Source organism: Barbus barbus (genome assembly GCF_936440315.1).
Source record: "Barbus barbus genome assembly, chromosome: 24".
Classification (NCBI taxonomy): Eukaryota; Metazoa; Chordata; class Actinopteri; order Cypriniformes; family Cyprinidae; genus Barbus; species Barbus barbus.
The window spans coordinates 21,136,242-21,149,404 of NC_136752.1; the positions used below are offsets into that span (position 1 = coordinate 21,136,242).

General features: G+C 37.7%; 2 protein-coding genes across 2 annotated transcripts in view; both read left to right on the forward strand.

Annotated features, from left to right (window-relative positions):
* Positions 1-13,163, forward strand: part of LOC306843933 (myomegalin-like) — a 69,279-nt gene that overhangs the window by 32,758 nt on the left and 23,358 nt on the right. The window contains exons 6-20 of the mRNA XM_079375678.1: positions 908-1,031; positions 1,199-1,362; positions 1,472-1,628; positions 2,913-2,966; positions 8,010-8,147; positions 8,296-8,415; positions 8,993-9,085; positions 9,219-9,587; positions 9,694-9,798; positions 10,417-10,554; positions 10,644-10,823; positions 10,907-11,101; positions 11,193-11,471; positions 11,546-11,665; positions 11,802-11,868. Of these exons, the coding sequence (XP_079231804.1) occupies positions 908-1,031; positions 1,199-1,362; positions 1,472-1,628; positions 2,913-2,966; positions 8,010-8,147; positions 8,296-8,415; positions 8,993-9,085; positions 9,219-9,587; positions 9,694-9,798; positions 10,417-10,554; positions 10,644-10,823; positions 10,907-11,101; positions 11,193-11,471; positions 11,546-11,665; positions 11,802-11,868 (2,303 nt within the window). The remainder of the gene's footprint in view (positions 1-907; positions 1,032-1,198; positions 1,363-1,471; positions 1,629-2,912; positions 2,967-8,009; positions 8,148-8,295; positions 8,416-8,992; positions 9,086-9,218; positions 9,588-9,693; positions 9,799-10,416; positions 10,555-10,643; positions 10,824-10,906; positions 11,102-11,192; positions 11,472-11,545; positions 11,666-11,801; positions 11,869-13,163) is intronic.
* Positions 4,944-6,271, forward strand: LOC306844158 (uncharacterized protein; the record flags this gene model as incomplete). Its single annotated transcript, XM_079376104.1, has 1 exon — positions 4,944-6,271. The coding sequence occupies exon 1, from the start codon at positions 5,063-5,065 to the stop codon at positions 6,269-6,271; it is 1,209 nt and encodes a 402-aa protein (XP_079232230.1). The 5' UTR covers positions 4,944-5,062.

The window sequence follows — 13,163 nt, forward strand, 5'->3', positions numbered from 1 at the left end:
ACACATCCCAGAGGAGACGTGAGCAAAGATTGTTACTACTCACCTTTGTGACTCACTTATTTTGCTTTAATACTCTTTGGAGGATTGAAAAATGAAATGAAACTCTTTTACAGAGTCTGAAAGGTATGTACTTAGGGACAAAGATTAAATAAATCAAACATGACCACTCGCAGCAATTCATCTTCTGACTTTTTTCCCAAAGGACACAGATAAATCTACCTAAAACATTTTTTAAAATAAAGGTTTTGCATTAATTGTTTTTAGAATTATAAATGATAATTATCTAGAAGTTTAGATCAAAATAATTTATACATTTTTATATTTTTTAGTATATTTACTATATTTATACAATATATGTGCATTATTACTATAAAGTTACATTGTCATATAATAAAAATCTGAACAATTACTGATAATAAATAGTCATTAATTATTGAACAATTATTGTCCTAAGGTAGTCAGAAACTGTTACTTTCTAGGGGTGAATTCACTGAACATTTGTGCCATTTTAGGTGCTGTATGTCATTGTAAACTCCTGCATCCACTTACTAACCACAGTACAATTAACCAGGTGGTACAAAATGCACTGTTCCACTTCATTTAAATCAAGTAACTGTCATTTATTTCAGTGCAAAAGCATTTCCTTTCTATGTTATTAAGACTTATTATAGATTAAGTGCTGTTCTACAGTTTTGTTTAAAAGATGCAATAGTGTACATTTCAATTGATCATGGAAGATGTAATTCACTGATTTAGCCTTTCAGTTAACTTTGAGACAAATCCACAATGGCACAGGCAGCATTCTGGCCAAAAGCGTCCTTTTTCATTTGTATCGATGGATTTGTTTTGACACATTCTTTCCGAATTGTTCACTAAACTATTTTGTTTGTATTGTGTCACTTCGCAGAACCACAGCAGAAAGTCTGACCAATCAGAATGAGGTGGAGGTGCAGCGTCGCTGTGAGGAACGGCAGCAGGAGATCGGACAAATGCAAGAGATTCTGGAGACCAAGATCCAGCTTCTGCAGGAGGTGCACATTGGGTTCCTATGCACAATAAACTGACCTCATTACAATGAAATTTGAAATGCTTTTGCTGTTCTTGGTTACTTATTCTTGTGTGTTCTGAAGCAAATTCTGTTCTAAGAGACTCCATCCAGAACCAAAATCATTGCATTTTATGTAATTTTCGTTTTCAGGAGGCTCAACTGGCAAGAAGTGAAGCAGAAAAAATGGCTTCTCTGGCAGATTCAGAGTCCCAGCGCTGTTTGGCTCTAGAAAGGAGGATGATGATGGAAATGCAGGAGGGAAATGAAAGCTTGTCTGCCATGGCACAACATGAAGAGATGGCTAAGAAGGACAGGTAAACATTACAGGACTGAATAAGTTGATTCAGATATGTTGCTAAATGTTATGCTGAGATTTTTGAATGAAAATAAAAACAATCTCTGATGCCTCTTTGTTTCTGTTAGGTTGATAGAAGAACTGAATGAAACCGTATGCAGGAGAGAGCAAGAGGCAGCCGATCTGAGTGCACAGAGGGATGGCCTTACTATAAAACTAACTCAGCTGGAAGAGCAAGTGCAGAGCCTTAACATTTCCCTCCAGCAGAAAGAGAAACACACAGAGGTAGCGTGTATAGGATCTCATCCATCAAAATGCACACACAGATTTCATGTGGCCCTGATAATGAGTAACCTTTTTTAAATGCGTCGCCCCTGCAGCAGCCAATGTGTCACAGTATAATGCTTTTGGGCAAATAGCATACACACTCAAATCAATGTGATTGTGCATGCAATATCTGGCTTTACTATACTCCTCAATGTGGTTAAAAGCCAGCAGCTAACTAGGTCACTTTGGCCTCTGGCCCCTATTCAACCCCTAAAGGGAAAATGGATTCAGATATCAGATTGTATTTATAAACACATACACACACACAGTCATGCCATTGAAAATAGGTCATGGCACCATGGCACATGCAGGAGTGATTCAATACTTCTCCCAGATTAGTATATTTACAGTGTGGGTATAAATCACATACACAGGGAAATTTATATTAACTTTGCCTTAGATTCATATGCAAACTGAGATGAATAAAAATTGTTAAAGCCTGTGTGTAGATAAACTTGTTTAACACAGTATAAACAATGAACTAAAATGGACCAAAACATGGGAATTGACAAATTCAAAGGAAATTGTTTAACCCTGTAAAGCCTGCTCTATCGTATTTGATACGCAAATATCTAAGGCCTCTAAATTATCAAAATGATGAAAACTTTGCAGACACAATCTACTACATGCCTTCTGTAATCTTATTAAAAAGCCATTTAGTACATTTCAGAAAATGTTCACCTTCAGATCGTGGTACATGTGTCCTTGTGCTGTGAAATCTTCACTTATTTTTCATAAAGTAATGTAACAATAACTTTTGTATTGTAAGGAATATTTCAAGATGGACATTTACTGGTCTGAGGCAACTTAGGACTTAAGTATCTCCCAACATGGGATATGTATATGCATTTTTTTGTAATTTGTCTGCAATTTCATTGAATTACATTACTATGTAAGCTATCAGATTTCCATCTTACTTTTTGGTCATACAAATATCAACTGCACCAAATTGAATATTTTGCTTAGTTCGGGCCTCTGGATAACAGTGAGGTGTATTAGTTACACATTCTTACTATAATCATACAATATGAAAAAGCCAAAGCCCAAAGTATTACATATGATATTCAAAAAAACAACAACAAAAAAAGGCAAACTGTTTTTATACATTTTTCCAGTAAGGTTAAAAAATACTGACTATTATTTAATATTACAGGGTAAAACAGCAAAACAGAATTTTCATTTTTAAACTGTGACATAGCTTATTGTGTCAGGCAGCAGGCTATATAATTTTCTCTGTTTTAGACTCTCAGAGAAGAAATGATTCATGGAAAAGGCAATACAGAGCAGGAGATGCAAGTAAGACTTTTCCTATTTATGTTTTCTCTCAAGTTAATTTTTTTTTTAAGTATTTGCATGTAATCTACACACAATTATTATTGAAGTTTAGCACATTGTTAATATAATACATGGCTTTAATTTAGCTGAAGAAGCATTACCAGTGTGCTGAGAGCGACATCTAGCGACAGTGTATAGTTATAGCAAGCTGAGACTGCACACCAGCATACACATTTACAACTAATTTAACAGTATAAACCTTGTATTTTAAAGAACTTGTCATTTTTTTATCCAGCACTTAATCCAAGCTTTTAATATTTTCATGTATTTTACTTTCTGTGCTGCTCTTTGCTCTTGGTAAATATTTGTTTTGTCATTACATGGGGAAAATAATACAACTAAGGGAGTAAAGGGATATGCAGTATTCACTGTCTTGTTTGACTTGGGTTTAGGTTTAAAAATAAACATTAAATTACATCACACTGTACACGGAATAGTAATGAAAACTCACGGTTAATTTTACGGTCTCTCAACAACGCCTTGCCATCACTATCACTGTTTGACATAAACAATGACATAATGCTACATTTGCTTGATTAGGATAAATATGTTTTTGATTAAGGGCGGTGTGTGTTATGGTGTTCTGTCTCCAAAGACATTCAAATGAAAAATCCACACAGAGACACCACACAACTGCCAAAATGTGCAAATATCACCGTAAAACATCATTCAGTTTTATCTATCTATAATCAATAGAATTAATATGAAGTGATGAGACTGAGCCATCTACCCTCATAAGTTTACTGTGTTGAATGTTGATTGCAAATCTGGTTGATCTATGTAAAATTAACAAGTGACAGTTTTAGTCAATTTACAAGCCGGGCCCAGTACAATTGCACATTTATTATGTTAACAGAAACAACTATTCAGGATTTTAACTACGAATATTTAGATCAGTGATGTACTGACCTAGACCGCTTTTTACATTTGGGCTCCCCCAATACTGAATATGATTACATCCCTAAATAAATTGTCATGTTAGATAGATAGATAGATAGATAGATAGATAGATAGATAGATAGATAGATAGATAGATAGATAGATAGATAGATAGATAGATAGATAGATAGATAGATAGATAGATAGATATTATGAATCCAGTGCGTCGGAGAAACAAATCACTTTCTCAGCTGCATTGCTTTGTCAAAAATGGAAATAAGTATGTAAAGTAGTGTCATCGTTTGCTTGGCTTGTTTCCTATGTTCGACCGGTACCACTGTGTGTACCGAGGGGTGTTTGAAGAATTTACAAAAACACTGTTGACAAACAATGGACCATAAAACATTAATCTATAAGATGGTTTTAATTTAAGCGCGTGTTAAGAAGTTATTAACCGTTACTACGTTTTAAATAAGTAAGATGTATTGTAGAAACGTATGTTTACGACACCCCTCTTTGTTCAGAAAATGGAACGCGCCATTCTTCCCTGCCTCATCGTTTGCTGCTCCGCTCTCTGTACATTGAGACCCGGTTATTTACACGAAATACTGTCAATCTCTAGTGTGGTCGAACGGGGACAGAATATGATATTATTTTCGTCTACATTTCGGGTAGCGGTGGTTATGTAAAAATGACACGTTGTTAAAAGCTGCTCGAGCGGTGGGATTTAAATGATGTGCTGTCATGTCGGCGTCTTCACAGAAGAGCGAATGAAACACAATCTGGAGCACGAGAGTGAAGGACAACGCATCTTAATTTCCGCTGAGGACGAGCATCTCAACATCGAAATCAAAATCTACATTTATCTCCAGCGATATATCTGTTTACAGAACGATCGATAAGGATATAAAACAGCACAACTTTAAGATTGAATCAATTGAATGGAATGAATTAAAGGCATCATCTCATTAATGATAAAAAGTGACATGAAATTGTAATAATTTCCAATTATATTTTTAAATAGATACACTTTGCTTTATTTATTTGTTCAAATGTCTTGTTTTCCATTGCTCGGCACTGGAGAAGAATAGAAATTTAGGAACTATAAATGCCATGAAATTTTCTCTTTCGCTCTTTCAACAAACTACTGTAGGTTATTATTTAGTTGAAGGTTTATAATGTTGGACTCAAAGATGAAGGACGTGTGTCGCATCTGTGCAAGGGAGCTTTATGGTAACCAGCGGAGATGGATCTTCCACCCAACGGCCAAGCTGAGTCTGCAGGTGCTGCTGTCCTACGCATTGGGCAGGGAAATGACCCGAGATGGCAGGGGAGAGTTTGCCTGCAGCAAGTGTGCCTTCATGCTGGACCGAATGTACCGCTTTGACACTGTGATCGCCAGGGTGGAGGCCTTGTCTGTCGAACGGATGCAGAAGCTCTTGTTGGAGAAAGACAGGCTCAGACAGTGCATTGGTGGACTGTATCGCAAAAACAACGCTGATGATTTTGGAGTGGATAGCGGTGCTGCGGACTCTTCTGTAGTTGACTTCTCCAGGTTGGCTGAATCTGAATACAACGCTCTACTGCAGGAAGATCTGACATACTCCATCTATGAGTCCTGGGCTGAGCAAGGCGCTCAAGAGCAGGTTCAAGACCACCAATGCCCTGTTCACCATCAATGCCATGCGGCAGCAGACGCCACTTCAGGTTCCCGTCCCAGGAAGTGCAAAGGGTGCGCTGCACTGCGAGTGGCAGATTCAGATTATGAGGCTGTCTGCAAGGTTCCCAGGAAAGTGGGTCGGAGCACTTCCTGTGGGCCCTCCACACGGTATTCCGGTAGTGTTCTGGACTGCGCTGAGGAAACCGTTCCATCCGCTCCTCCACCAGAAACTGAACCTGTCGAGAACAACCAAACTTGCCACCCCAGTGATCCAGAGCCTGTTGGCGTGAGTCCTGCCTCCTCTGTGGAGTCTTTGGACACCGCTGTAGATGTCACCCAAGAGTCTTATCCAAAAGTCCATCTTAACACCAGGCAGGAAGAGTCTGAAGAGGAACGATCTGCTATCAAGAGGCCTGATTCTCTGTGTGGACTTCATATGGCTCTCAGCTTGCTCAAAAGCTTTGAATATCACCCTCTCCAGAGTCACAGAGGCAGTCGAATTCCTGTGCTCCTCAAACCTAACGCTACACCCATGGAGAGTCCTTACCCTCTGCTACAGGTGCCTCCCATTGGGATAGAGTGTCCCATTTCTCCCCATCTTCCAGATGCTCCTTCCAGCATCCAGCAGGAGCTTCAGTTTGAGTTGGCAGAAATGGAAGACCTGTGGTTGGATGAGTATGTGCAGTGCAAGCCGTTGGGCCTTCAGAAGGTACACAGAAAGACCTAAAGATTCTCAGAAAACCATCAGAATGAAGAAAAGGAAAAATTAATAATGGTTGTTTGAAAAGGATCTTTTTGGACTGTGTACATAGTATATTAAGAAACAGGAAAGATGAATTTATAGAGCATAAACTAGATGAGTAGATGAAGAAACTCCCTCAGGCCTTTTTTCCCTCCCAGAGCTCTCCAGCTCTCTGATTGCTTTTGATTACTAGGTTACCCATCATCTTCTTAGCAATTCTTTCCTAGCAACTGTTGTTTTGAGCAACAGTGCTTCCTGCCACAGGCTAATTCTAAAGATATCATTTTATTCTCGCTCCTCTGATGAATACATATTGGCTCTATATTTACACTAACAATCAAAAGTTTGGGGTCAATAAGATTTTTTTTAAAGAAATGTATACTTTTATTCAGCAAGGGTGCATTTAGTTCTTTAAAAAGTGATAGTAAAACATTTAAAATGCTGCAAAATAATTACAATTTCAGTTTCAAATAAATGCTGTTCTTTTGAAATTTCTATTTTGAAAAAAAAAAATCACTGTTTCCACAAACATATTTAGCAGCAACTAATAAGAAGTGTTTCTTGAGCAGCAAATTGGCATATTAGAATGATTTCTAAAGGATCTGGAGTTAAATATTCTCCATTGACTGACTGCTGAAAATTCAACACAGGAATAAATTATATTTGAAAATATATTAAAATATAAAACAGTTATATTAAATTGTAATATATATATATATATATATATATATATATATATATATATATATATATATATTTCACAATATTGATGTTCTTCCGGTATTTTGGATCAAATAAATGCAGCACTGGTAAGCTTAAAAGACTTCTCTCAAAAACAATAAAAAAAATCTTACCAACCTCAGACATTTGAACAGTAGTGTGTATATGTTAAAAAACAGAATGAAGTATGTTGCATGATTTATTAAATTTTTTTGCCAATGTAATGTTTTTAATTTAATCCATTAATCGGTAAACCCCTGTTGTGTCCATGTTGAGTCCATGTAATGACAGATAAAGCAACTGGCAGTATGAGTAATCTGATATTTAGTGTTCACAGTCAGCAGGATTGTACTATGCAAAGCCACTTGTAATCACTGTATGCTACCGTAGACAGGGCTCAGAAATTTTATCCTTTAATTAATTGTGCTAGATTAATTTTTATTTTTCAAGACTTTGTTTATTAAAGAGATTTTTTATTTATATTTTTTATTTATATAATTTTTCTTTTATTTATTTATATTTATATTATCATTATAAGAACTTATGTCAGTAAATAGAGAGAGAAATGAAGTTAAGTGATAATCAAAAACAAGGAAGTGAATGGCATGCCGCCATGGAAAAATAGGACTTCCTGAGGAAGTTGTAGAGGGAGGCAATGGCCATAACTGTTTGTTCAGCACTACTTGTGTCCTATCACTCACAATAATACGTTTTTCTTGTAATGGAGAGTAGTGGACAGTTTAGATATCATACAGAGTATTTATTGACTCTTAAAATATGAAATAGCATTTACATTACCATAAATATTGAGTAGGAAATAATGAAGGCTTGATTAGATTGATTAATGTAAAATTTTCCTGGCCTGTCGATCAGGGTTGCATTTGCAGAAAAGACAACTTTAATTTCAAATCTAATCAAATTGTAATACATTTTTCTGTCTCTGAAACAAGTAACTGTAATCCTAGAGTTTTAAATATTTGTTTGTATGAACTGTCTGTTTCAGAGGTTGATTGAGGAGCAGCAGTGCCAGCTGGTGGAGTACGAGAATGCAGCGGGTCAGTGTGTGAGCGAGCTGCAGAAGGCCCAACAGCAGGTCCAGTCTCTCCAGACCAAGATCCGAGAAAGCGAGGCCAGTAATAAGGTATTATTGACATCAAATGTGATGTTTCATCAAGCATCTGACAGTCATTTGGTGTACTGTTGTTGCTGTGGTGTTGTTATGTCTCAGCAGGAATGGGAATCATTAAATCGTTGTTGTTCTGAGCCCTTTTGTTTGTGTGTGTGAATAGAAGTTACAACAGAGGCTCGGGGACATGGAAAGTGAACTACGCTCTCTCAGAGAAGCAGCATGTGGTCAGGAGAGAACAATACAGACCTTGAGTGACTCACACAACACTAAAGACTGTGAGGTATGTCTGCCCTGAAAGCTCAAAGTGGTGACTGGAATATCAGGCTTTCTCCACATGCTTGAGACACACTGTTTGGTATTTGCACTGCTAGTTAAAGTACAGGAAAATGTAGGTTTGAAGTAGTATAGCCACATTAATATGTCATCTTTTTGAGTCAGTTTGACCCAGAAATACATTTTGAGTATTATGCAGTAAAGTAAGAATTCTTATATTTCTGCTCCAGACATTGCCAAGGAGTTGATATAAAAATAAAATGTTTTTTAAGAAATTGAACTCAAATGGTGATATTTATTTGAAAGATATAGAAAGCATTTTACAGATATGCTACTCTCTGAAGTTCACTTTTCTAGCTATGCACATTGAATAAGGGAAATGTAATGTTAGGTGACAAATTTTTGATCAAATTTATTATTAAAAGCTATTAAATGCTAAAGACTTGATCAGAAATGACAAAACCTTTACATAACTTTAGTACTTTTTGATTAATTTTGCTCAAACTCCCCATTATAGATTATTTCGTTTGTGTGTCATTAAATCCATTTTCAATCCTTAATTGATTACTTTTTTTTCATGCTAGATTACTGATCTCCACCGGCTTATAGAAGAACAGAAGGAACTTCTGCGCTCCCTGAAGCAACAGAACAACCATTACCAGCTTCAGCAGCAGCAGGTGGGAATCCTCCTAAAATTGAAAGATCTCACTCCTCCAAGTTTTCTATTTATTGTCAAGTTCTGTTAAGTGCAATGTCAAAAGGTTTTAATGACTATATCTGGTTATATCTCCCAACGGCTTGCTGGCGCAGGTTCCTGGAGTGGCTCCGAGTCGTATGCAGGCTGATCTTTTGGACCTCCAGGGCTCTTCGTTCTCAGCCCAGCTGGAGCTGCAGGGCCTTCAAAGGGCACAGCAGCAGGGCCAGAGGCGAGAAGAAGACCTGGCTCGTGCATACCAGCGCCTGCAGACTGACCTACAGAGAGCCCTCCAACAGCACCAAGAGGGAGAAAGACACAACCAGGATCTACAGGCTGCTCTAGAGAAGGCTCGCCTTGAGGGACAACAAATGGAGGAGAAATGGAGAGACGAATGGAGACAACGAGAGAAAGAGGTTGAGGAAAAAGAGAGGACCATCCGAGAACTGAAGACCTCACTAGAGCACAAAGAACGTCTGATAGAAGTAAGACATGCAAATAACATTTTGATTATTAGTCCTAGTATTAGTACTGATAGACTTTCTGTTAGTATGTTAATCTCTCATACAATATACTCTTCTGTTTGATCAGGACTACAGTGAGCTGGTGGATGGTCAGAAAGATCCTGTCGGGAATAGAGACAACCTCATCCACAAGCTCAAACAACGCATTCAGGAAAGAGAGAGAGCGCTGGAGGTACATAATCACACAAGCTATTTTACCTATTTAACTATTTTTAAGTAGCTTTATATACACTACAAAGTTTAGGGTTGGTAAGATTTATAATGTTTTCTTTTATATTCACAAAGGCTGCATTTATTTTTTTACAAAAGCAGTAAATACATTAATATTGAGAAATATTAAAAGTAACTATTGTGTATTTTAATGTTTTTAAAATGTAATTTATTCCTGTGATGGCATTGCTGAATTTTCAGCAGCCATTACTTCAGTCTTCAAGGTCACATGATCCTTCAGGAAATCACTTTAATATGCTGGTTTGATGCTCAAAAAAACATAATTGGTGTTGAAAAACGGACTGCTTAATATTTTTGTGGAAGCCATGATATAAGTTTTTTCAGTATTTTTGATGTAGTTTCAGAATTTATTTGAAATAAAAATAATTATAAATGTCTTTACAGTCACTTTTGATTAATTTAATGTTTCTTTGCTAAATTCATTTATATGAAGTATTTATTTCTTTCAAAAAACACCCAATCTTTTGAATGGTAGTGTATGTCATAATTTAAATTTTCTTAGAATTGCCGTTGTATATGAAATGTGCTATATCAAAAAAGTTTGCCTTACCTGTCTCAGAGAGCGATAGACGATAAATTCACGTGCATGGAACAGAAGGAAGACGAAGTGCATAAACTCCAACTGCTGCTGAGAGAGAAAGAAAGAGACCTGGAGAAACTTCGATGTGTGCTGTCCAACAACGAGGAAACCATCACAGTACTGATGTCTCACTCACATACTGCTAAAATTATGAATACCAGCAATATGTTCCACTTAAAACTATTTTCATGTGCTTATTTGTACAGAGTCTGGAGTTGTTGCTGCGTGGTAAAGGTTTAGAACTGGAGCAGGTGTGTGAGGCCTGGCGCAATACTCAAGGCATTCAGCGTGAGAGAGAAGAATCACACATATGCAGTCTGAGAGAAAGAGACACTTTAATCAGCCAGCTGCAGACGTCGCTGCACACACGCACCAAAGAGGCAGAGGTGAACACACGCTTCAGATATAATGCACATTAGTGTTCTTTTGAACTCTTTAACTTCATTCCATCCAACATGCATCTCTGCAGGAGATGACAGCGGTTCTTCTCAGTAAGGTGTCAGTCGGGCCTACTGAGGTGGCTGAGGAGCTCAAGTCTCGGCTTCAGCTCAAAGAGCGTTTGTTCCAGGAGCTGCTGTCGGACCGCAGCAGACAGACTCAAGAGCATCACTCACAGGTCCAAGACCTGCTTAACACCATCAGTGCAAGAGAGCAGTACATCAAGGTAACACTCTACCACTGACAGGCATTGTAGCACAATCTAATGTACCTCCTGAGCTTTAAATCACTTTTTAACATCGCACTCAATCTCCCAGGATTCTGTAGGGCGTGTGGGTCAGGTGATGGCCGAACAGACCGCTCGGGTGCAGGAGCTGCGCAGGCAACTTAGGTCAGCTAACCCACAGTTGACTGAAGCAGACACACAAACTCTTCAGGATGAGCTCCAACTGACTCTTCGCAGAGAAAGAGAGGCCCAGAACAAGCTTACCGACCTGCATGCCACCTTAGCGTCCCACCAAGAACAACTCCAGACCCAGGCTTCAGATATAGAAGCTTTGAGCAGGACTTTGAGCATCAAAGAGGAAATCATCAAGGTTTGTGTTTAGCCTTTGAGTTTAAAATTTTATGTTTTTGTAGGTGTGGGTATTTATTGTCTTGATTTATTCAGGACTTACAGATGCAGTTGGTGGATCCGTCAGATTTACCGCTGGTAGAGCGACTGACCCAAGAGCTACAGATGCTGAGAGAGAAGGTGGAACATCAGGACACCACCTGCATTAATCACAAGGTAAGCATATCAACAAAAAAATGTAGACGAGTTTAAACGAAACAAATTGAATCAGCATTAAACTGCATGACTTGTGTGGTACTGTACAGTTTCAACTGTTTATACATATACTGTATGATTATTATTTTTTAAGCAGGCTGTTTTGGATCCTCTGGTGTCCATGGAAACAGGACAGACGACTAAATCCCATGTTGATTTTGGAGGTGGGGACGGGCTGCAGTTTGGTCTGTAATGTGGCCTCCCGGGCTGCAGAGGACAAATGATGCCTTGTGCATTGCATCGCAATTATAACTACTAGATAAGCATGTGCTGAGATTAACCAATGTTTGAATTAGTTACAACTAAAGACTGAACTGTGCATTTTAGTTATTTGAAGCCACTAGAGCAGGGGTCGGGAACCTTTTTTGACCAAAGATCCAGTTTTTTATTTTTGGTTAATGCATTTTTCCAAAAGAGCCTATATCAAGAAACGGCTAAAAACTCATCTGTTCCATCTTTACTTGACCCTCTAACCCTAGCTCTCTCTATTCTAATTTTATTTTATCTGTCTTTTTATAAAAAATATATTTTTTTATTAATAATAATATTTATCTGTACTGCGTTAGGCTAACAGAGACTTATAACACTTGCACGTTGTTGCTCTTTTGTTGGTTTTGATTGCTTCTTATGTCCTCATTTGTAAGTCGCTTTGGATAAAGGCGTCTGCTAAATGACTAAATAAATAAATATATATATATATATATATGTGTATATAGAGCCTAATATTATATAAAATGCATGTATTTTTTCAATATCGTTTTAATAATAGTAACTTTATTAGGACCATGGAAACTAAAATACACAAATATGCAACCACGAACGTAAACACGAAAATTGTGCAGGGCTTTTACTATGAGATTGATTTACAGGGGTATGAATTCTCTTCAGAGTTCTCTCTCTCTCTGTGTGTGTGTGAGAGAGAGAGAGCCTGAGTGAGTGAAGAATAATGCACGGTGCATGTCAACCGTATTTGGGCATGTCACCGAAGACAAAGTATACTATGCTTGTCCGTGTTCCACTCGGACCTCGCGTGCAGAAAACATCCATTCAGAAGCGGATTGATTTCCGTTTTGCGGCTTTGAGTTTTTAGTACTGTCTGTATTTTTAATATCAAGCATGCCCCGCTCTTTACTCTCTCATTCATTCACGTTCCTTTATTAATAACGCTAACAGTCCCACCCACTGAAAGCTGCACGGAAAAAGCAAAAGTGACTGGTGAAATGTTTCATACTGGCTCTTGTCACAGGAGAACACCATCTTCTATGAAACAAAGTATATGTTTCAGTCCTGTCACTTTTTTTTACATACTTTTACTCTTTTTCTGCTGTCCAAAAAAAACTTTATTTTTGCTATTACCACAAACAAGCTATGAATCTGAGTGCAGGAGCTCTACGTTACCATATAGACACGTCAGTGGTTTGCTGTCGTGACTCTCACAAATAGCCCTGAACATGCACTT